This window comes from Schistocerca cancellata, chromosome 1 (assembly GCF_023864275.1).
Source record: "Schistocerca cancellata isolate TAMUIC-IGC-003103 chromosome 1, iqSchCanc2.1, whole genome shotgun sequence".
NCBI lineage: Eukaryota > Metazoa > Arthropoda > Insecta > Orthoptera > Acrididae > Schistocerca > Schistocerca cancellata.
Window position 1 is genome coordinate 867,926,005 of NC_064626.1, and position 22,850 is coordinate 867,948,854.

General features: G+C 41.7%; 1 protein-coding gene across 1 annotated transcript in view; it reads right to left on the bottom strand.

The window, feature by feature from the left end:
- Positions 1 to 1,340: 1,340 nt before the first annotated feature.
- Positions 1,341 to 22,850, bottom strand: part of LOC126189801 (C-factor) — a 94,004-nt gene continuing 72,494 nt past the window's right edge. The window contains exons 4-5 of the mRNA XM_049930971.1: positions 5,186 to 5,335; positions 1,341 to 2,474 (exon numbers count right to left, since the gene is read on the bottom strand). Coding sequence (XP_049786928.1) covers positions 2,250 to 2,474; positions 5,186 to 5,335 — 375 coding nt within the window. The 3' untranslated portion in view covers positions 1,341 to 2,249. The remainder of the gene's footprint in view (positions 2,475 to 5,185; positions 5,336 to 22,850) is intronic.

Sequence of the window (22,850 nt, forward strand, 5' to 3'; positions counted from 1 at the left end):
GGGCCTAGGGATGTTTAGGAGTGTGGAAATGTCATTGCAGATGTACAACATATGTGACAGCCATCACCTGACCTCATTCGAAGTCCATGAGTTCCGCAGAGCACCCCGTTATGCTCTCTCATTATGTCTAGTGACTACTGAAGTCACTGATACGGAGTACCTGGCAATAGGTGGTAGCACAATACACCTAATATGAAAAACATATGTTTTTGGGGGTGTCCAGATACGTTTGATCACATGGTGTACATATATACTCTCACATCATGCTTCACATGGATCGTGTCCACTTGTCATTACAACCTCTCTACTCCACACCCTTACCAGTTCTATGGTGTGAGAACACATGATGGATATTGTCCAAAGCAGCAACTGCACAAAAGTTGCCATTTAGTGGGTTAGGTCCACATGGATTTTACTGCCACCTTCAGATGGTGCCATGTCAACACCAGGAGAGCCACTAGCTCTGACTCCTTCCAGCCTGTCTCCTGCCGATGGCACACCTTCCAACCTCCACTCCCCAGAGTCAGCTGTGTCACTACTGCAGTTATATGTTCATCATGCCCAGCAGTTCACGTATGAGCTGCCCACATGGTCCAGTTCAAATTCCGATTCATCCCTGATGCTCAGCACTTTAGGAATTGGGGGGGGGGGGGGGGGTAATAGGGAATGACATAACTGACTTTGCCACTAGGGAGCTCTGAACTGTAGCATGTCATGTGGGAGGTTCTAACATAGCTATGGTCAGTATGCCACCAGCAAAGTAAAGCATTCTACATGAGGTGTCAACTACAAGTTTGTTGGCAGAGTGATTAAGTTGATAAATAAATATGTCAACATGAGGAATAAAGATGCAGAATGTTAATAAGATTTGTTTTACTTAAGAAGCTTTAAGAGTTTCCACCTAAAAAATGTGGAGGCATAAATTTTTTAGCCTGCCCTTGTAAACTGCAGATGGCAACAATGTTGTTGTTGTTGTTGTGGTCTTCAGTCCAGAGACTGGCATGATGCAGCTCTCCATGCTATTCTATCCTGTGCAAGCTTCTTCAAAAACACACTACAAACTGTTCATCAGATGTTCAGCCCAAATTGATAGAAACAAATGCAATCCTGTTTTTGTCTCCTGTAGTGTAACCATCTAACTGCAACTTTATAAGAAAAAGTTAACATGCAATTGTAGGTTTAGGTCCCAGAGTATATAGCATCTATAACAATAAAAGATAAGAATGGAACTTATCATCCAGCCACTAGTAAAGCAACCCCTTTAAGCTACAGTTCGAAAACAGTATATTTGTGAATACAACATGTGGGATACTAGCAAAGGAAAGCACTGAACACTTCAATATTGCAAAACAATGGTAATGTATTCTTCTGTGATTCGACAGCAGTTAAAAATTCATATTTAAGAATGAAAACCATTATACTTAATCTTCCAGTAATCTCTCAACTTGCAAAACCATCATTAGGTGAATCACTTGATGATGAAGTTGCAAAGCTAATGCCAGACGAATATTCATACCAGTAAATTAATGTTTATCATTCTTATACTCACAAAAATATGTTGAATATTCTCAATATTCTCATTCATTTAAAAAGAAAATTCAGTTGACAGAAAAGTACACTGAAGATCATGAAGTTGTCTTTGATACTTTAACAGATACATTTATGAAATATAGCAAGATGTACAAATTTCAAGAAATATATATAACAATTTTTCTTCAACATTAGAAGATAACATGGATAAATCTTATTGACATAAAAGAACAGATCAATCATATAGTTAAGCAACACAGTTTTACCAAGAGGATATTATTAGATAGATATTTTACTCTTCATGGAATATCATTCTTCTGGCAAATTTTAGTTTAAATAAACCTATGTCTATCAAAGCTAATTTTCATTTTTCTGTAGCAAAGTGTTACACTGTATATTATACAAAACTGAGATGTGGATGGATTATATACAACATCAGGAATGCAATTTTCCAAGAATATATGAAATATTGAAGTGCTGGATCTGTCAGTGTTTTATAATTATGAGATATCAGAATTCGTATATAACCAGTGTAGGTTTTAAGGCACACAACCCCATTTTACATTCTCATAAACAATTTTTAAAGAGACTGTGACTCCAGAATTTCACTGCAGTTTAGGAAGAGAGTAGCACTGTTTGTCCTCAAGCTTGAGAATACCTGAACAGTTTATCAGCTAAATGCAGCACTAGTGACATTGTCAGAGATTAAGTAGATGGAGTTACCATGGCAGTTGTTTTCCATCATACTGTATGAAACAGCCATTATGTGACTTATCAAGTTTGAGAAGAGTTTCCACAATATTTCCTACACTCTGTTCCACAGTTAAGGGAGCATTTGTACCTCCCATATCTGTTTTGACCCAACCAGGATGCATACTCACTACGAGAATGTTATCTGCAGCTAGATCAAAACACAGTGAACGTGTGATTGCATTTAGAGCAGCCTGTAAAAGAAGAGATTATGATAATTTGTGAGCTATTTTTTGTAACTATCGTTAAACATTAATTATTCTAAATTCATGTAAATTAATGTAGTATAGTATTGACGTAAATAATGCTCTTTCTGCTCCAATGACAATTTGTGAATATCATGAATAAATTTTTAGAGATATGATGATTGATTCATTAAGGAATAACTGCAAATACATTAATCTACCAGTGAATAGTATGTGATGAGTGCTTTGTACTGACAAATGTCCAAGTGAATATTTACCAGGTTAATATAATCATTTTCTTAATTTCAAGGACTGAAGGTGATAAAAATAACTCTTAACAAACACTCAAGAGCAACAAGCAAGTAGTGCACAGAGCATATGTGTTTCCTGTTGGAGCTACTCCAAGGAATTAGTATACAGATCAAGGTATGGGGTGAGAATTATTGAACTATATGAAAAAAATATGTAAATTAATTGAAAACTATGGTGTGACACATTTTATTCAACATGTAAATGTCACTACAGATATTCGTATTTAGATTATGATACGTTCGATATGCCTGCCTTCATTGGCGATGATGTGGCGCAGACGAATAGCAAATTTCTGCATGACCCTTTGAAGCGTTGGAAAATCAGTGCTGTCTAAGACCTCCTGAATAGCTGTTTTCAGCTCAGCAATGGTTTTGGGGTTATTGCTGTACACCTTGTCTTTAATATAGCCCCACAAAAAGAGCTGCATGTGTTCAGATCTGGAGAACATGGTGACGAATTGAGGCCCATGCCAGTGGCCTCTGGTTACCCCAGGCCAGAATGCGATCACCAAAGTGCTGCTCCAAGATATCAAACACTCTCCTGCTTCAATGAGGTTCAGCTCCATCTTGCATGAACCACATCTTGTCAAAATCAGCGTCACTTTGGATAAAGGGGATGAAATCATATTCCAAAATCTTCATGTACCATTCGGTAGTCACTGTGCCATCAAGAAATATCGTGCTGATTATTCCGTGACTGGACATTGCACACCACACAGTCACCCATTTAGAGTGAAGAGACTTCTCTATCATGAAATGTGGTTCTCAGTCCCCTAAATGTGTCAATTTTGCATATTGATGAACCCATTCAAATGAAAAGGCATTTTGAACATCCTGATTCAAACCGCTCAGAAGTTATGATGATTTTATTTCATGTAGTTCAATAATTGTCACCTTGTATATATGACACAGATTAACACATAATTTCCTAGATTCCAAATTTCTTCTGAATACCTTGCAGGACTAGCACTCCTGGAATAAATTATATCATGAAGACATGGTTTATCTGCAGCCTATGGGAATGTTTCCAGAATGAATTTTCTCTCTGCAGTGCACATTCCACAGCAGAGCAAAAATTCATTCTGAGGGCAAGCCCTGCCATCACAATGTCATTTCTTCCACGAGCACTGGTACTGTAGCTATACTCAAGAACTTCTGTGAAGTTTTGGAGGGAGGAGATGAGGCACTGGCAGAAGTAAAATTGTGAGGGCAGATTATGAATTGTACTTGGGCAGCTCAGTCAGCAAAGCACTTGCCTGTTACAGGTGAAGGTCCCACACTCAAGTCAGTCCAGCATATAGTTTAAATCTGCTAGAAAGTTTCAAACTAGTGGACACTCTGCTGTAGATTGAAAATTCATTATGGGTGATGCTGATCACAAAGTCCAGATCTTTACCATGCATTTTCCATCTTTTCAGCATGGAAGCAAAGAAGGAAGGAAGATTGGGTTTAACGTCCTGTTGACATTGAGGTCATTAGAGATGGTGCACAAGCTCAGATGGTGTCAAGGATGAAGGATGGGGAAGGAAATGGGCATGCCCTTTCCAAAGGAACCATCCCAACATTTGCCTGGAGCAGCAGAGAAATCATGAAAAACCTAAATCTATGGCTGAACACAATAGATTTGATCCGTCTTCCTCCCGGATGTGAATCCAGTGTGCTAACCACTGCACCATCCCACTCAGTTCTTCTCAGCAAGCTGAAGCAGCATCTGGGGGAGGGCGAGGTGAGATTTTGTAATAATGAGGACATTCATACAGCAGTTCTCAAATGGCTCTCTGACCAAGGACTGTATCTCTACTGTCAAGGAACTGAACAACTGGTAGAGCACTGTTTGCAGAGACTTGGTGGCTGTCATGAGAAATAGTGTCATGTATCTGGGTCACTGTGAAGTGTAGTACACCATTCAACAAAAGTTATTTGACCTTCATTATAATGAGCATCTAACTTTTGAAGTGCCCTTTTATTTATTGAATATATGTTTCATTCATCCTCATCTTATTTTATGTAAAATGTATTAACATATAATTGCCAAATATTTGCTTACTAGGTAAATTTATTCCCTTTTACAGTACATTAACAACTGTCCAGATTCTAAAATTTGATCTTGTTTTACTGACGTAGATTATGCTTCATGTAAACAATTGTTTTTAATATTTTATTTTTACTTTAGCAAGATATGCTCTATTTTTATTTCTTCTTCCCTCTTTCCCCATCTTTATCCATTAACTAATAAAGCCTTAAAAGTATAGCAATCTTCATTACTTTAACTGAGAATGCAAAATAGGCTATAATGATATGTGTAAAGAAATCTGAGGGGCATTATCCAACTGACCTGATAAATAAATATCTATAAATGACATATGTATCAGGTACACATGATTGAACTGAATTAATGTGGTGTCATACCTTACTAGATCTGTAGGGATAAAATCCTCCTTGTTTATTATCTGCAATGGATCCAAGGACGGAACTCATGTTAATAACTGCTGCCTTCTTTACACCAAATGTTTCAGCTGAGTTTTTTTGTGCAGCTTGTTTGAGCAGAGGTAACAAGGCCTGAAAAAATGAAACATATCTCGCAATATGTGCCTACTATTGTTCGTGACACACAGTGATAAAGAAACAAAGCACATTTACATTGTTACTGGATATTGGTGAAGCATATAACATTTTAGACTGTGTATTGTGTACTACAATACTGAAGCAGGTCATGTACCAGATACTAATATGCTATCTACCAAGTATAGGGTACTTCAGTAGAAATTTACATGGTCAAATGTTAACATATAAAACCCATAAACTAAGAAATAAGCATTGAGATATTATCTTTGGCATCTACTATTATATAATTTCCTGTTTACATTCTCATGAGCTAATAAAGAAAAGAAATGTATCTGATGAGATGTAATTACAACCATGTTTGTGACAGGCATATATCTAAAGATAACATTTTGAGAAATAAATTAGTAGTGACTGGTCCGTGATTTAATTTGATAATAACAACATCCCGTACAAGAAACTGAACAGCCAACTGCTATGGGATCAGTTCACAACCTAACGAAACATTCAGCTTTACAAGTTACATATTTGTATAATGTCACTACAGTTTGATAATTTATAGCTCATTTGAGAGCTTATAAGGTAGAGTAAATCCAGCACTCTTTAATTCTTATTGCAACTATTGTGTTGGTTTGAATCCAAATATTAAATTTATAAATTGCATCTTAAATAGAAATCCTAAAACACGCTTAATTCTCACAAATACTAACACTTTCTCTTTTTAAAATTTTGTAACACTGAAACAACATACAAAACTGGAAAAATCATTCTCAGTATTTATAAAAACCAAAACAAGTGCCAAAATCAGCTTCCTTGCACTGTTAAAAACAGAAATGATAAACAATATTTAATATTATAGTACTAGTAGTAGTAGCTTTATTCATCTGTAGATCTCTTTTTACAAGGATATAGGACATGTCAAAGTATTTACAAGTTCAGACCAATTTAAAATAAGCTAATTCATATACACATACATTTATAGACTTCTAGTTAGAGACAATCTTTGGATTTACTCCTCGTATACAATACTTTTCACACACACACACACACACACACACACACACAGGTGATCTCTGGGCCATTTTCTGTACCACAACTTCCCATTAGCTATCATGCAAAACTGAGTCAGGATCCCTCTATAATGAGTGAGATGTTAAGGTCAGAAAGTGGAAGAGGTTATGGCGCCGATGAAGTCGACATCAGCATCGATCTGAGTATCATCTTTGAACTAAGCTAAACATTATCTTTGTGCAGTTCCACCATGTCAGTTCTTTGTAAGCCTTTGATGTGTTTAGGTGAATAAACGAACTACTGCAAAATGGGAGTGGTGTTTGGTGTAACCGACCCGAACTTCCTCCTCACTGGAGACCCCGAGTTGTAACATCTTCCGTTTTTGCCGTTTTACTGTGTCCATGACCTCTGCATTGGTTATTTTCACATGTGTTACATTGTCACAGCATTTGAACAATGACTTCAGCCCAACGCCTAACGCCGGATTTTGTGAACGACATGCATAGTGTTGCGGGCGATGTACACCCGCCAGGACTGCAACATGATGCCTCTCACTCGCCGATTGCGCCGATTTCGCCGGACGTTTTCGAGCCTACAACAATAAGTGAGGTTAGGAGTGTGCATGACTCCGGCTATCAAATGCCTTTGTTCCCACCACATGTGCTCTCCCTCATCGACTGTGCAGTTACCTCTTACGGATCTCAGTGCAGTGCGGGACCAATGCCGATTTCTGCAAATGCTTCACTGGACAACCTACCACCACCAGGACAATGACTTGCCATGCCACAAACTGTGCAGTACCACGCGGATACCTGCCACGTGGCCGGAACTGATTCGTTCACAGGTCAACCTCCTTAGCATCCGACCACGTCCGCGCCTGCCTCAGTTCAGCATCAGCACATGCCTTCCTACTTCGATACGTCAGCCTGCAATACAAACAATAACTTGTTATATGTGCCTGATCTCCACCTCCGTCCCACTGCTACGCCTCAGTGTTTTGTGCCACAACATTCACCTTATCCGAACACCATTTTGAGTGGAGTGACTATGAACAGTGAACATTCACACATTCCGTCCCACGTTTGACATCATTTCCCACACTGTTCTTCTGGACAGCCCACACCTCCACAGCCTCCTTGCAACACAGGTGGCCCTGACTTTGATCATATGTTGAGCTTTCCGCGGACTAACACGCGTTCTCAAATTTTGAACTTTTTCTGTCTCCCCCGTGCCGGCTCCAGTCGAGCTTCTGCTACCATTCTCAGCACATCTTGGTGCCTCATCTACGTCGGTCTTCTGTGACGCGTCATTCTGAACACACCCGCAACATGTGGAGCAACTGCAATCGACACATTACGGTGTCTCACCCATGTTGGCCTTCCGCGTCGCGACAGATTGTGCTCAACCACAATGTGTCACCTTCACGCTGCCACCCGAACAGCCGTCGTTGCCACATCCCCTGGACGCACACTCTCCTGAAATACTACAGCAACAACAGCTTGTTTCAGGCAAAGCCCCGATGAATTCAACTCAATCTGTTCTTCCGAACATTCTACAATGCTTACCACCGCCGTTTAATCCCGACAGAGCTACAACCAGGTTCAAAATTGCAGACGAAGTGTTCGACCATTACAAACTCAACGAGTCAGCCAGGTTTCTGTGCCTCATCACCCACCTGCATGACCAGGAGGACTTGATTGCTGACCTGGTCGATGCCCCGGACTCATCTACTCGGTACACTCTAGCCAAAAATACAGTTCTACGTCAGCTTGCACACTCAACTGAGGCAGCAGTGCAAGTGCTCCATGTCGAGCAACTAGGCAACCACAAAACTTCCCAGCTCTGGAGACGGCTACGTGCCCTGGTCAGCGCCAATCTACTCTCTGACACAGCTCTCCTCGCCATCTGGTCAGATAAACTATCTCCTCACATCCGCTTTGCTTTGGCTCAGAGGTCTCCCGAACCTCTCGAGCAAACAATGACAATTGCTGACAAGCCACACGATGCATCACTGCCCTATTTCACCAGCCACTGCCTACCTGACAAGTCTCAGGTTCAGGCTCATCGCCCCGTGGCCGGACATGGCCGGGGCTCCACTGTGCCGACCGTTCCACTCGCTCTGGGAAGCAGTAAACAAGCTACTGGGACGTCACCAGCTCTGCCCATGGTCATGCCCCCTCCTGCAAATGAGCCTGCTGCAGCCTCCAAAACCTCGGCCACTGCCACTGGCAACGAACGTTCTACAGGAAATGCAACCGCACCACTCGTACTGTTACTTCCACACACAGTTTGGTGAGGCGGCACGGAACTGCAGACCACCCTGCTACTTCCCAAACACCTCCTGCACACAACATGACAAGCACCCCCCCCCCCCTCCCCCCGTGCTACATTCTGTCCAGAAACGACCAGGTAATTGTGGATGACTTTACATTAAAGACATTTCGTCGGGATACCTTTTCCTGGTGGACACAGGCGCCGATGTTTCACTGCTGCCCATTTCCTTAGCATCGTTGAATATCCGCCCTCATCATACTTCACTGCAAGCCATGAATTCAACTAAACTACAATGCTCGGGTTCAACTTCACATGTCGTCTCACTCTCCGCAAACTGCAAACTCGAGTGGACTTTTTAAGTGTGTGAAATTGACGAACCTATACTAGGCACTGACTTCTTGCAACACCACAAACTTTCACCGGACCTAGGGCAAAACACCGTGTTTCATCACCCGTCCAAGACTCACTTCCCCTGTGCTCCGTCAAGCAAACTCCCCCTTGACAAATCAATCCGCGCTCATCTCAACCGTACATCCTCGTCTCTGTCGACGATGTTACAAGAAACCACGCATAAGTGCCTTGTTGAGCCTGAACACATCACTCACCTATGCAAGGAAAACTTCGAGCTTTCTGATGCAGCAAAGGAATTACAGACACTACAGCAAGGACAAAGCAAGGTCAGTAAGTGTGCCAAATCTGCTTACAATCCCAGCAATCGAGCCTCCATGTGTTTACCTCCGACTACCCCTCGCAACTGTGCTATCAAGACTGCCATAACATGTACTGCCAGCTCCACAGGGCCACACCCTTCTAACACGGCAGCGTTTGACACTCAGCCGGACACAAGTGCGCATCCGCGACGAGCATCACGTGTTCCTGAACTGACGGCTCCTACCACGCACATCGCGGACAGCACCTCAAACTATGATGCAACTTCGGCTCCTGCGCACCGCCGTGTGACTACCACTGACAACACAAACAGTTCACTTGCACGAAGCGTCTTGCCCGTGACCATGCTGCCACAAACCACACCCTCGGACAATGGACTCAGTAACGGTTCCCGAGCTCTACCGAGCTCACCCGACCGCGATGCGACTGCTTCGGGACGGCGGCCGTCTTGGCGTGTTGACTCCTGGGACACTTTGCCGCCTCGGCTCCCGTCGGATCCGCCGAGTGGCTCCGAACACCACGACCACGCCTTGCCTGCCTCGCCCTGTCGAAGTTTCTCAATCTCCCCCATCTTGAAGGTGCCTTCGCTCGAGGTATTTGTGCCTGTCCCCGTGGACATAATCCACGACATCTCAATAATACTGCACGATGATACACTGTTCGTCGTGCGTTTCCCTTCATCCAGTGCTAATGACACAACCTCCATCATTCCCTGCCACCTGGTGAAATGTGTTCCCCTCTTGCCTAATGTCGACCTGGACATGCTTCGTGTGTTCACCATGCCCACCGGAGACATCGTCATTGTCGCTCCATTCCTCCTGCAAACCGCCGGCCTACCTGTTGCCACATGACCAGCATGCCCAGTACGATGTCTGGCTCGCTTCAACGACTTCCAGGTTCGGTGGCCGAACCATCCTTCACGACATCTACCCACACAGCTCCCTGATGACACTGTCGAGCTGACCATGGTCTGGCTCCCGCGGACCACCCTTGCCGACATCATAGTCAAGGCCCCTCCCCCCCCCCCCCATGGCCACTCAAGAGTACTCTGCACTGAGGGGGGGGGGAGTGGCGGGGGGTGGGGGGGGGGGCTATGTTGTGGCGCCGATGAGGTCGACACCAGCATCGATCTCAGTATTGTCTTTGAACTAAGCTAAACATTATCTTTGTGCAGTTCCGCCATGTCAGTTCTTTGTAAGCCTTTAATGTATTTACGTGAATAAACGAACTACTGCAAAATGGGAGTGTTTGGTGTAACCGACCTGAACTTCCTCCTCCAGGTGTTAGTATTGTGCAATGCACAGCTTAGGGGTAAGTTTTTCTAGAAAAAGAAGGAAGAAAACATAGTGTGAAGGTGTTATGTGGAATGTTGAATGTTTTATAATCATTATTATTATTATTGAAACTTCCTGGCAGATTAAAACTGCGTGCCTGACCGAGACTCGAACTCGGGACCTTTGCCTTTTGCGGGCAAGTGCTCTACCATCTGAGCTACCGAAGCACGACTCACACCCGGTACCCACAGCTTTACTTCTGCCAGTACCTCGTCTCCTACCTTCCAAACTTTACAGAAGCTCTCCTTCATTATTAGTTGCTATTTCATTAGCCATGGAGACTTGGTTAGTTGAACAATGCATCTTTGTTTACAACACCTTTGTTGCAACTGACCACTCAGAAGTGCAGATGCAGCAAAGATTTCAGTCAGTTCAATGCTTATTAACATGGTACTGTCCCATCTCACCCAACAATAATAAAGTGGTTCAACAATTTCAGATTGAGAGGAATGGTGAGAGCTAGAACAGCTCAGGGAGGTGTTCAGACAGTTAGAACAGCAAAAAACATTAAGAAAGTTCAATAAGTGTGAAGGCCAGTCCCCAGTATTCAGCGGTATGACAACCTTGCACTTCATGCATCTCAAACAGGTCAGTATGCAGAATTTTGCACTTTGATTTCTGCTTTCATCGTTTTAAAATCATGATGGTTCAACAACTGAAGCACAATGACTATGTATGGAGGCATATGCTTGCAGAAAGAATGCTGGAAACATTGTAAAATGGAAGTATTCTGATAATGAGTGATGAGGCTCATTTTCACTTATCAGGCACTGTGAATAAACAAAACTGCCAGTAATTGTTGGAAAATATCCCTGAGACATAGTAATAAAGTATGTGAGTGGTGTGAACTAGCCTGATCTGGCATGACTGGACCCTACTTTTTCTGAGAAAATGGATGCAATGTGGCTGTCAACTCACAGCATCACCTCACAGTGTTGCAAGTATTTTTTATGCCAGAACTGAGAAGACAACAGATTGATCTTGATAATGTTTGGTTTCAATAGTATGGGACTACTTTCCATATTCAAGACCATCCATGGCTTTTATAAAGGAACATTTTCCACGTCACCTAATTTCTTTGCACAGGTATGTGGAGTGGCCTCCTCGATCACCAGATCTTTCTCTGTTATTTCTCATTAGGCTACCTGACAACTCAGGTTTACATTGTAAAACTCTTTCAGAAGTCATTACCTTAGAAATTCCCCTTGCTGTGCTTGAAAGGTGTATGGGCAGTTTTTCATTTCACCTGCAACAATACCTGGACAAGAATAGCTGCCACTTGGACGATGCCATTTTTCACACCTGAATTGCAACGCATTCTTCTTTGTGCTTTATGTTTACTAATTGACATTGTATTTGTAATCTTTGATAAAGATAAAAGTTGAAATCTATTTAAAAAATAAATGTATTAGAATGTTTTGAAAAGTGTAACATCTCCCAGCTGGACCCTGTACTATCAGTTACGTCAGCAATCATTCAAAACACAACATACGTCTGCATGGGCATTTTTTACTTCACATGACCAGTGTTGTCATGTTCTGGAACACATCATGGGACACAATTAAAAAAAAATCTTAGCATACATTATTTTATTTCTGCGCAATATTTCAACAGCTGGAAAGGATACATAATGTACTTCCCAAAATACTCATTCCCAAAATTCAGTTACCCTTACTCAATAAGTAATGCAATGTTTTTATCATATCTTAGCTAATTTCTTATATGTCTGTACAGCAGTCAATATCTTATTACCTAGCAGGAAAGGTAAAAATACTTAAAATACCCCTTCATTCTTTTATTTATCATGTTCTACAAGTCCCATCAGGGATGTGAGTATTCAAGAATAAGGGTAATGGGCGATAGTCTACATGTCAGTGACTCAGCATGGTAAATAAATTCTCAAACTTCATCAAAGCATCTAATGGGAACTTATTCAAAACAAACCAAGCAAGGTCATACATTGATTAGCACAATGGACTTGCATTTGGGAGGGTGATGTTCAAATTCATGCCCGGCCATCAAGATTTAGGTCTAGCATGATTTCCCTAACTTCCTCCAGGAAAATGCTGGGATGATTTCTTCAAAAGAGCAAGGCTAGTTTCGTTCCCCATCCTTGAAACAATCTGAGTTTGTGTTCCACCCTTAATGACCTCAATGTCAATCAGGTGTTAAACCCTAAACTTTCTTCCTTCCCAGTCAAAATGAAATTAAAATCAGTTCTCTGAATAAGTAAGCACACCGAAAGATTTCTAAGCTACTAAAGGTTCTATCGACACACAGTGGCTCTGATGGCAACTTACCCTGCAAAGATGTTACTTTTTCCTCCGGTGCCAGCATTTTTTCTAGCAATTGGCTTACTACAACAGTTCCCTAGAGTTTGTAATGGAACTGGTCAGTGGTTCACTTTCACCATTTAATGAAGAGCTCTATAAGTGCCATAAATTCATGATATGATCCAATAAAGCTGAATTGAGAATTTCACATTTCTTAGAGTTTGAATGGCATAAATAAAATAGTTATGTGTACTTCAATACAGAATGTACATTTGAACAGGGACATAATAAATATAATATAATTTTGAGTTCATTTATTTTTTAAAAAACCTGAGTGATTTTTCATATATTGGATTTATAATAAAAATTAAAATAAAAAATAAGAAAAAAATTGTTCTTCGATATAATTACACTAGAAATTATTGACTCAAACTAAAACTCTCAAACTAAATTCAGAAAACATTATTGATAAGTAACTCACTTGTTATATAAGAAACTTTATTTGGTGAACACTTTACCTTTGTCCCTCTTGACTAGTCAGAAGTTGGTGGGAGGTATGTTACGGAAGCCACTGCTTTTGTGTTGTACTAAGAATTACATGTGTTGCAGTTTCACTGAGGCTTTTTTCTCAAACTGTATCATTTGGAACAAGGAAATTAAACTGATGAAGAACTTATATAAATGTCTGCTACTTCTCATTCAAAATAACACATTGGATAGAATGATTCCAACAACCTTTTGCATCATCCAGAAATAATTTACTTCTAGATACTATGATGAGACTAAGGAGCTATAATGATGTATTCAAGCAAGATACGTTAACTGTTTACATTGTTAATTAAAATTCACGTTCTGTCACCTCTTTTCCTCAACTTTTTAAGCAGCTAAAGAACGTTGAGTCAAACCAATTCGCTAATGGGAAGGTGAAGTTTGAAATAAACTTTATAATTATCAATATTAATTTTCAGATATAGAGAGGTTTGACGGTGGTAGAAGCTGCACCAGAACTTGAATGTTATGAGCAGCTGTATTGCATAAATATTGTGCTTTTATTATGGCAATATCTGGAATTAAGTGTGAGAACCATTTAGACAATTAATAAGTCAAGAAAACCTCAAACACTGCTCATCTAAAGCTGTTTGGTTTGTTATAAGACATGAAAATGCCCCTCTTAACTAGTGACAAATGGTAGATTTTTTGCGTATACTAGTGCCACCTGTGTATCCTTTAATGACTTCACAGCAAATTCTAATAAAATGTGATTTCTCATCATTAAATAAAAATTGATGCTGATGGAGAGAAAATGAACAGGTTTCAGCCTAATGACTGGGAACATGAAAACTGTGAAAATGCTCAGAAAGAGAACATTGCTAGTGGAGACCTCCATCTCATGTCAGGCAACATCACTACTAAACACCAAGACCTTAGGGACTATCCAGTTGTGACCAAGCTGCACAACACACTATATTTTAACAAAGGGGTCGTGTTATGCAAGGATATCATGGATATACAAATATATCATCTATAGGAGGAATGGGAGAAAGGCCAACTGAATGCCTTACAGCCAACTGGTTATTTTCAAAGAGTTTGTGTCCACCTCTCAGGTATGACCCACCATTCTGTTAATGCACTCATTCCAAAGTCATTAGAAAACACTTGAGTATCCTTCTGCTCTCAGAAACAGGCAGGTAGATGAGCGAATGTTGGAGAAGTACCCATGGACAAAAAGCTCACATCCTTTATCATTTTTGATGATGATGACTAAGATGAGCAGAGAAAGAAGTTGTCTTGGCAACGGTTCTTTTACTCTATCAGTACATTCACGTCTATGAAAAGCATTTAGTAGGACATCAAGGTGGCATTCATTATTGTCAATAGCAGCTTATAAGATCAATTTGTAACATCATTTTGTAATAACACCATAGACCACTACCCAGACAATGTCTGAATTTTGTAAGAATATTAAGGCCATCTACAACCAGGATATACACTCCTGGAAATGGAAAAAAGAACACATTGACACCGGTGTGTCAGACCCACCATACTTGCTCCGGACACTGCGAGAGGGCTGTACAAGCAATGTCCACACGCACGGCACAGCGGACACACCAGGAACCGCGGTGTTGGCCGTCGAATGGCGCTAGCTGCGCAGCATTTGTGCACCGCCGCCGTCAGTGTCAGCCAGTTTGCCGTGGCATACGGAGCTCCATCGCAGTCTTTAACACTGGTAGCATGCCGCGACAGTGTGGACGTGAACCATATGTGCAGTTGACGGACTTTGAGCGAGGGCGTATAGTGGGCATGCGGGAGGCCGGGTGGACGTACTGCCGAATTGCTCAACACGTGGGGCGTGAGGTCTCCACAGTACATCGATGTTGTTGCCAGTGGTCGGCGGAAGGTGCACGTGCCCGTCGACCTGGGACCGGACCGCAGCGACGCACGGATGCACGCCAAGACCGTAGGATCCTACGCAGTGCCGTAGGGGACCGCACCGCCACTTCCCAGCAAATTAGGGACACTGTTGCTCCTGGGGTATCGGCGAGGACCATTCGCAACCGTCTCCATGAAGCTGGGCTACGGTCCCGCACACCGTTAGGCCGTCTTCCGCTCACGCCCCAACATCGTGCAGCCCGCCTCCAGTGGTGTCGCGACAGGCGTGAATGGAGGGACGAATGGAGACGTGTCGTCTTCAGCGATGAGAGTCACTTCTGCCTTGGTGCCAATGATGGTCGTATGCGTGTTTGGCGCCGTGCAGGTGAGCGCCACAATCAGGACTGCATACGACCGAGGCACACAGGGCCAACACCCGGCATCATGGTGTGGGGAGCGATCTCCTACACTGGCCGTACACCACTGGTGATTATCGAGGGGACACTGAATAGTGCACGGTACATCCAAACCGTCATCGAACCCATCGTTCTACCATTCCTAGACCGGCAAGGGAACTTGCTGTTCCAACAGGACAATGCACGTCCGCATGTATCCCGTGCCACCCAACGTGCTCTAGAAGGTGTAAGTCAACTACCCTGGCCAGCAAGATCTCCGGATCTGTCCCCCATTGAGCATTGAGCATGTTTGGGACTGGATGAAGCGTCGTCTCACGCGGTCTGCACGTCCAGCACGAACGCTGGTCCAGCTGAGGCACCAGGTGGAAATGGCATGGCAAGCCGTTCCACAGGACTACATCCAGCATCTCTACGATCGTCTCCATGGGAGAATAGCAGCCTGCATTGCTGCGAAAGGTGGATATACACTGTACTAGTGCCGACATTGTGCATGCTCTGTTGCCTGTGTCTATGTGCCTGTGGTTCTGTCAGTGTGATCATGTGATGTATCTGACCCCAGGAATGTGTCAATAAAGTTTCCCCTTCCTGGGACAATGAATTCACAGTGTTCTTATTTCAATTTCCAGGAGTGTAGGTAGCTAATGGATTGCTTAGTCATCTTCCCCAAATATGTCTTCAGGATAGGACTTCCTGAACAGTTTTCTATCTACTATACAGAACTGTCTGCTCTCCTGAAGGCACTGAAACAGATGAGACAACACTGGGCAAGAAATTCCCCATCTGTTCTAATTCTCTATAGAGGCCCAATGGCTGGAAGTGAGGGGTAATAAGCTAGGATCAGTGCAATCTACTGTGCAACAATGGTTTACTTCCTTCTGGCAGTGATAAACAGAAGAAGTGTCCATTACAGGGCAATAAGAGTGTCATAGTCCAGTGAGACGTAGTTTTCTCCTGTACAGAACCCACCACTGTGTGAAACTTACTGAACAGGGATGCTGACGCACCATAATTGAAACTGACGTGTTCATTTTTCTGACCTGCATGCTGGTCTGTGTCTGCAAGTTTTTTCTGTGTTTTATGTTATAATTCTATGTAATCAGTATAGTTTAAGGAAAGGCTGCAACATCCTCCAATGGTTGCCAAAATGTAGGTAAGGAGTTATTGTGGTAGGTCATTCCATTTCTCCACCTGCACAGTTGACAATTGGTGGATGGTCATTAATGTACATTGATGTGCTGCAACATATCTATATCTCCCCAATGCATCCCACATGTGCTTGATTACATTTAAGTTGGGGGAATGGGCAGGCCAATCAGTTTGTTGAATGTTCTTTCACTCCAAGAGCTCTTCCACCTGTGCAGTTGGGTGCAGTCATGCAATGTCATCCATAAAAATGGAGTCAGGGCCAAATGCACCCCTGAAAAAAAGCCCATGGGACAGCAGTACAGTGTCAGCTGGTGAGTATATCATGTTCAAAGATTTGGAGGTCAGTATGCTGAGTCAATATTATCCACCCTCAAGTTACAACATTTGGACCACAAAAATTGCCATGTTTGACATTGATCCTGAGTGAATTATGTGTTCCTACCTTTCACCATATAAGGGTACATAACACACAAAAGATCTGTGTCAGACATGGTTGTTTTTTGGTGCTTGTGTTATGCTTGTAATATCCATGCTATATTTTATTCAGAATCATATTTGCGACAGCATTGAGTGTAGAGTGTGAATTAATATTCTCATGATATTAACAGAAAGGACTTCACCAATAGAAAAATAATAAATAATTATTGTTAATGACATAATTTAATATTCTGTAAGAAATTATATCTCAGACAATACCCATGGAAAAAGATAATGAAAATCTCAATCTTTTATTATCTATGATTCTTCTAGAATAATCCTTCTTCCTGTTTGAACTGTTGTACTGATCGTATGTGATTGATGTCCCGTAACACAGAGGTCTGTAAAAAACTGTATTATGTTGTTAAATTAATATTTGAAAAATTGAGTTTATGTGTCACTGAAATGAATCTTCTTTGTCTGAAGTTTTATTTCATTATGATAGCGCAGCCATTAGCACTATTGATCTACAGCACAGTTTACTGATAAATGATGACTAATAAGCTTTTAACATTGAGAAATATTTTTAAATGTTAATGCACATAGTAAAGGTGCAAAAAATAGTAAAAGTGTGTAAAAAATCAAACTTGAAAACTCTATCTCTTTCACATGTTTAACTAGTGACTGTGAACGACAATCACCATTACTTTAATTATTCAGAATGTCTAACTGCTGAAAAGTATTGTAGTTTTACATTTAATGGAATCTTATTTCTGTCATTGTCAGTTTACTTTTGTAGGTTGTGAAATTTCTTGTTTTGGGGAAACATTGCATCACAACAGAAGTGGAGCAAAGTAGCCCCAGGTGCACTTCTTACATACCTACAAACATTTCAGATTGAGTTTACCACTGTAGTGTGCTCTTGGTAATGAACAATATTGGTAATCTCTTTCAGATAGATGAAATGCAATAGAAGTACAAGAGAATTGTTGGAAGTAGGCAATACTGTGATTACAGCCCATAAACTAGAGAAATGCCTACAGGCCATTAGGAGAAAGGCGATATCACACAGGAAGGCTGAAAAACTTTTTAATATCCCAAGAAGAACCATAATTAATAAACTGAAATCAAAGGAAGGAATTAATTCATGTTCAGGTTTCCCTCAGATGTTTACCAATGAAGAAAAAGCACAGTTTGTAGAACATGCTTTGAAGTTGAGTGACTTTGGGTTTCCTGTCACTCCAATGGAACTCCAAATGAAGTCATACCTCTCCAGACAGGAATGTATAGTTTCTGGATTCAAAGACAATTTTCCAGGCTCTTGGGTTCCATCAAACAGCACCCAGAACTTTCTGAACACTTTGCAACCAACATTAAAAGGAGTATAGCTGCTGTTGATGAGCGTGTTTCACAGAAAGATTAATGAGCAAGCAATATATGGAACCTTAATGAAACCAGTCTCATCAACAGTCCTGGGAAAAAGAAAGTTCTCACAAAAAGAGGTTCAAAATATTCAGAAAACATTTGTAACTCCTCCAAGAGCAGCATTTCTAAAATGTTTTCTGGCAATGCTAAGCGTGAAATTTTGTCTCCATTCTTTGTTTACAAATCAGTACATCTATGGTCTACATGGACAGAAAATGGTCCCAGGAGATGACTTTACTCACATAGCTCTAGTGGATGGTTTGACTGTAACACATTTTGTGAGTGGTTCACCAAGTTGATCCTACCGAGACTGCAAAAGCTGGAAGGAAAGAAGGCAGTAAGTAATCTATGATAATTTGTCCTCACATTTCACAAGCTATGTTCTAGAGCTCTCTGGTGAGAATAACATTTCATTCATCTATCTACCAGCAAACAATACCCACACTACACAGACTTTGGATGTTGCTTTCTTTGAATCAGTGAAAGCAGCCTGGAAACAGATCCTTACAGTCAGCAGATGATATTTGAAGTGGTTGCTGTATCAAGCAGAAATCTACAGATACCAGTCTTTGACTGCTGGCCCCTATTTTGACCAGAACAAGCATTGGAATCTTTCTGCACATCAGTCAGGTGGCCTGAAGATGGCATAATAAATCACTGAAAATGGTAGCCCAATAAATTAATGAAATTCTTTGTCATCTTCCTTCATGGACTTGTGACAAAGATGCAGTAAAAGACTCTTTCTTTGAAACCCTTCAAAAGAAGGGAGTTGAATGGACTACTGGTGTTGCCAGTAACAGAGGAAGAAGGAAGATTGCAGTGACACCTGGTAAAAGTGTAGCAGTGATACAGAAAAAAAATTATGAAGAAACACAGAAGTCACAAATATCAACAAAGTAGTTCAGAGGAAGATTCTGAAACTGTCTCTCTTAGAGATTCTTCTGAAGATCAGAGTTATCTGTAGCATTTGAAGTGGATGTCACCCTGTTAGCAGCCAGCCCAAAGATGAGAGGTCCAGAATTTGGTGAAGTTGTTCACACTGTGGACCATATGTGATCTTCAAATATGAAAGGGAGCGTTTTCCTAGATTAATTACTGATGTTAGTGATGATGGAGCGACAACAAATTCAATGAAATAGTCTGAGAAATCATGGAAGTGGCCAACACCAACAGATGAAATCAAGTATAAGTTTGATGAAATAATCTGCACCATTCAGCCTCGAAACCAGATAAGCTAATAAGGTTTTTTCTCTGTGCCAGAGCTTGATAGATACTGGAGCTAATAACTCACAATGTAGACTACCTATGGGACAAATATTGCAAACAAATCTGTAGATTGTAACTAACATAATAAAGACAGATTTGATGAACTAAATGTTAACTTAAAGAAAATGTTTGAAAGATCATATTGTAGAGTTAAGACTAGAGAAGGCACAGTAAAAATTAGATTTTTATGTAATTAATGATTGATCAAAAGATTTTAATTTAGCATTAGAAGTAAACCTTATCACAAATAGAAAGAGGAGTTTAACAAGAATGTAGAATATTGCATCCTGAAGTGATAGAAATTGTGCAGGAAGAGTCATTTGAAATTAACACCCACAAAAAGTTAAGGGAAAAGGATTTCTTGCTTGTAATAACTGAAGGAAAAACTGCCTGGAATTCAAGATTCTAAAGAAACATGTGGACTGTAACAATGGCAGGAATCCAAAGTGTTGCACCTTTACACATATTTAAAAAAAGTGGGTAAAATGACTAAAACTGTTGTCACACAGTGAGGAGGAAACCTATAAAATGGCACTCCCACCTCATTCACATTAACCTACTCAGTCACTGTATCTCACAGGCCTTAATACAACAGGGAAGGATGAAAGGTGTTATGTATGGGAGTAACACATTACTCCCCCCTCTACCAAAAATTTGCAGATACAAGTTGGACAGTTCACAAAACCTTAAAACTTGGACCACATTCATTTCAATGTCACTTATAATAGAGGTCAGGTCTGCTGTCAGATGTGCCACTGCCCTCTGGTCTGAAAATAAAACACAGTCTAGTAAAATGTGGTGCATGGTGATCTGTACACCACAAGCGCCACACATTGGGGGGTCATCGGACTGGAGCAAGAAGCCATGCATCATAGGGCTGTGGTCTATATGAAGACAATACGGAAGATCTCATCCTGTCAACATGCCTGGAAAGAGGTATGCCATGGCCATGTTGTGGGCTATAATAGATGGAGCTTACTGTACGTCACTTCCTGCCACTCATCCTCCCACTGGTGCAAGACTCTGTACCTCAACAAGGACAGTATAGCACGGAGAGGGATGGTGCACTGACATAACTAAGGATCGTGACATGCTCCTTGGCTGGTAGAGCCACCCTTCACTTCCCTGCAATAACTTTGTGCCCTGGTACACAGCAGAAATGCTCCTCCTCCCCAAGCCATTGTAGCTGGAGTAGGATGTCCTGGGTATTTTGGACTACTTATCTGCTGAGTACAAACATTGCTGAGAGTGAAGGGCACTCAGGGAATCCAAACAGACAAGGAATTTAGCACTTGAAGAACACCTCACCTGCTCCAGTGCCTGCAAGATTGCATATAATTTCACATTGGAGACAGTAAAGTCTCGAGGCAGTTGGACCTTGAGGACACAAGCTGAGAAAACAACAGAGCAACAGATAGAGTCACCCTGTTTAGACCCATCCATAAAGACAGCTACGTAGTTGTGGTGCTCATTTAAAATGTCAGAAAATGTTGCATTAAAAACAGATGCAAGAGTGCAATCTCTCCTGTACTGCACCAAATCTAAAATTACATATAGTATCAATAATCTCCAGGTAAGAATGTCTCGCTGATCCATACACAGTGCATCCATAGTCTAGCTGTGAATGCACAAAAGCACTTGGTCTGCTCCCCAATACTTGATGCTAAGGCACTTTATGATATTCAGCATGTATTGGGCTCTGGCTTTCAGGTCTATTAGGAGTAGTAAGCACAATAGTTTGGAGTCAAAAATGAGAGTCAGAAACCTCACTGAGTCTTTAAAATTTAGAATAGTGACCATCATATGCAAGTCAGGTAAATTAAAAATATGACAAGAAAAATTGAAATGAACACACACACACACACACACACACACACACACACACACACACACACACACACACACACACTTATCTGCAGAAAACTGAACACCTGTCTTTACAGATCAGTCCTCTAACCTCAGCATTGTAAGTTGCAACTGATGGCTCACTGCTGCAACACTGGAGGAGGGATAGAAAAAGGCAAAACATTCACAAATAAGGAGCACTGTACAGGACTCCTTACTGTAGACGTAATACAGTGTAGCGACCCCAGCTCGCTGGACGCTCCACACTAACGAGTCGGCAACGTCGTGAATGGCCAATGCCAGAAGACCGCGCTCTCCAGGAGCCAGTCGGCCTCTACCTACCACGGCATGAGCATCGGAGTGTGTGCAGTTGTTAGAAGCATGTTACCTGTAGTAACCGTGTTAATACTATTGTCAATCAGCTTGTATTGTAGACGAATGAGGAAATAAAGTATCAGTGCTGTAAAGTGAAGTGTACAGTTAACAAATACCTACAAAGTGGTGACCCTGATGAAAGTATCATGGAACAGTTACAACAACAGTTAGGACAGCAACAAGAAGATATGAAGCACTTGCAGCAATAATTACGCCACTAGGAACAACTTATACAACAACAGCAGCAGCTACTGTGCGATCAGCAGTGCTAACACATGGAAGAGATGGCTGCGCTACAACAGCGACATGAGAAGCAGCTTCGAACATGGCTGGAAGAAAGGGGACCGCCTACCATGGAACAACAAGAGCGGGCAGAGGTGAACAACAAGAGTGGGTGGACGCGCGCTGCCAGAAAAGCGCGTGTCCGGCCTCCCTGGCACCCCCGACGCCCCCCTGCTTATGACGAATGGCAGTTGTATCTGCATCTCGGGCGGGACTGCCTTATTACCTCCTGCAGCCCCAAGGTCACCGAGTCCTTCTACCCATCACCACCCCCCAGGACAGCCCCAGCTGCTCAAGTGAACTGCATGGTTTTCAAAGGACCAGCCCTCTGGTTCACGCACATCAAAAGCCATTTCGTCACTGACGGGATAACGCAAGATGCCACAAAATATGCGCATGTGGTGGCACT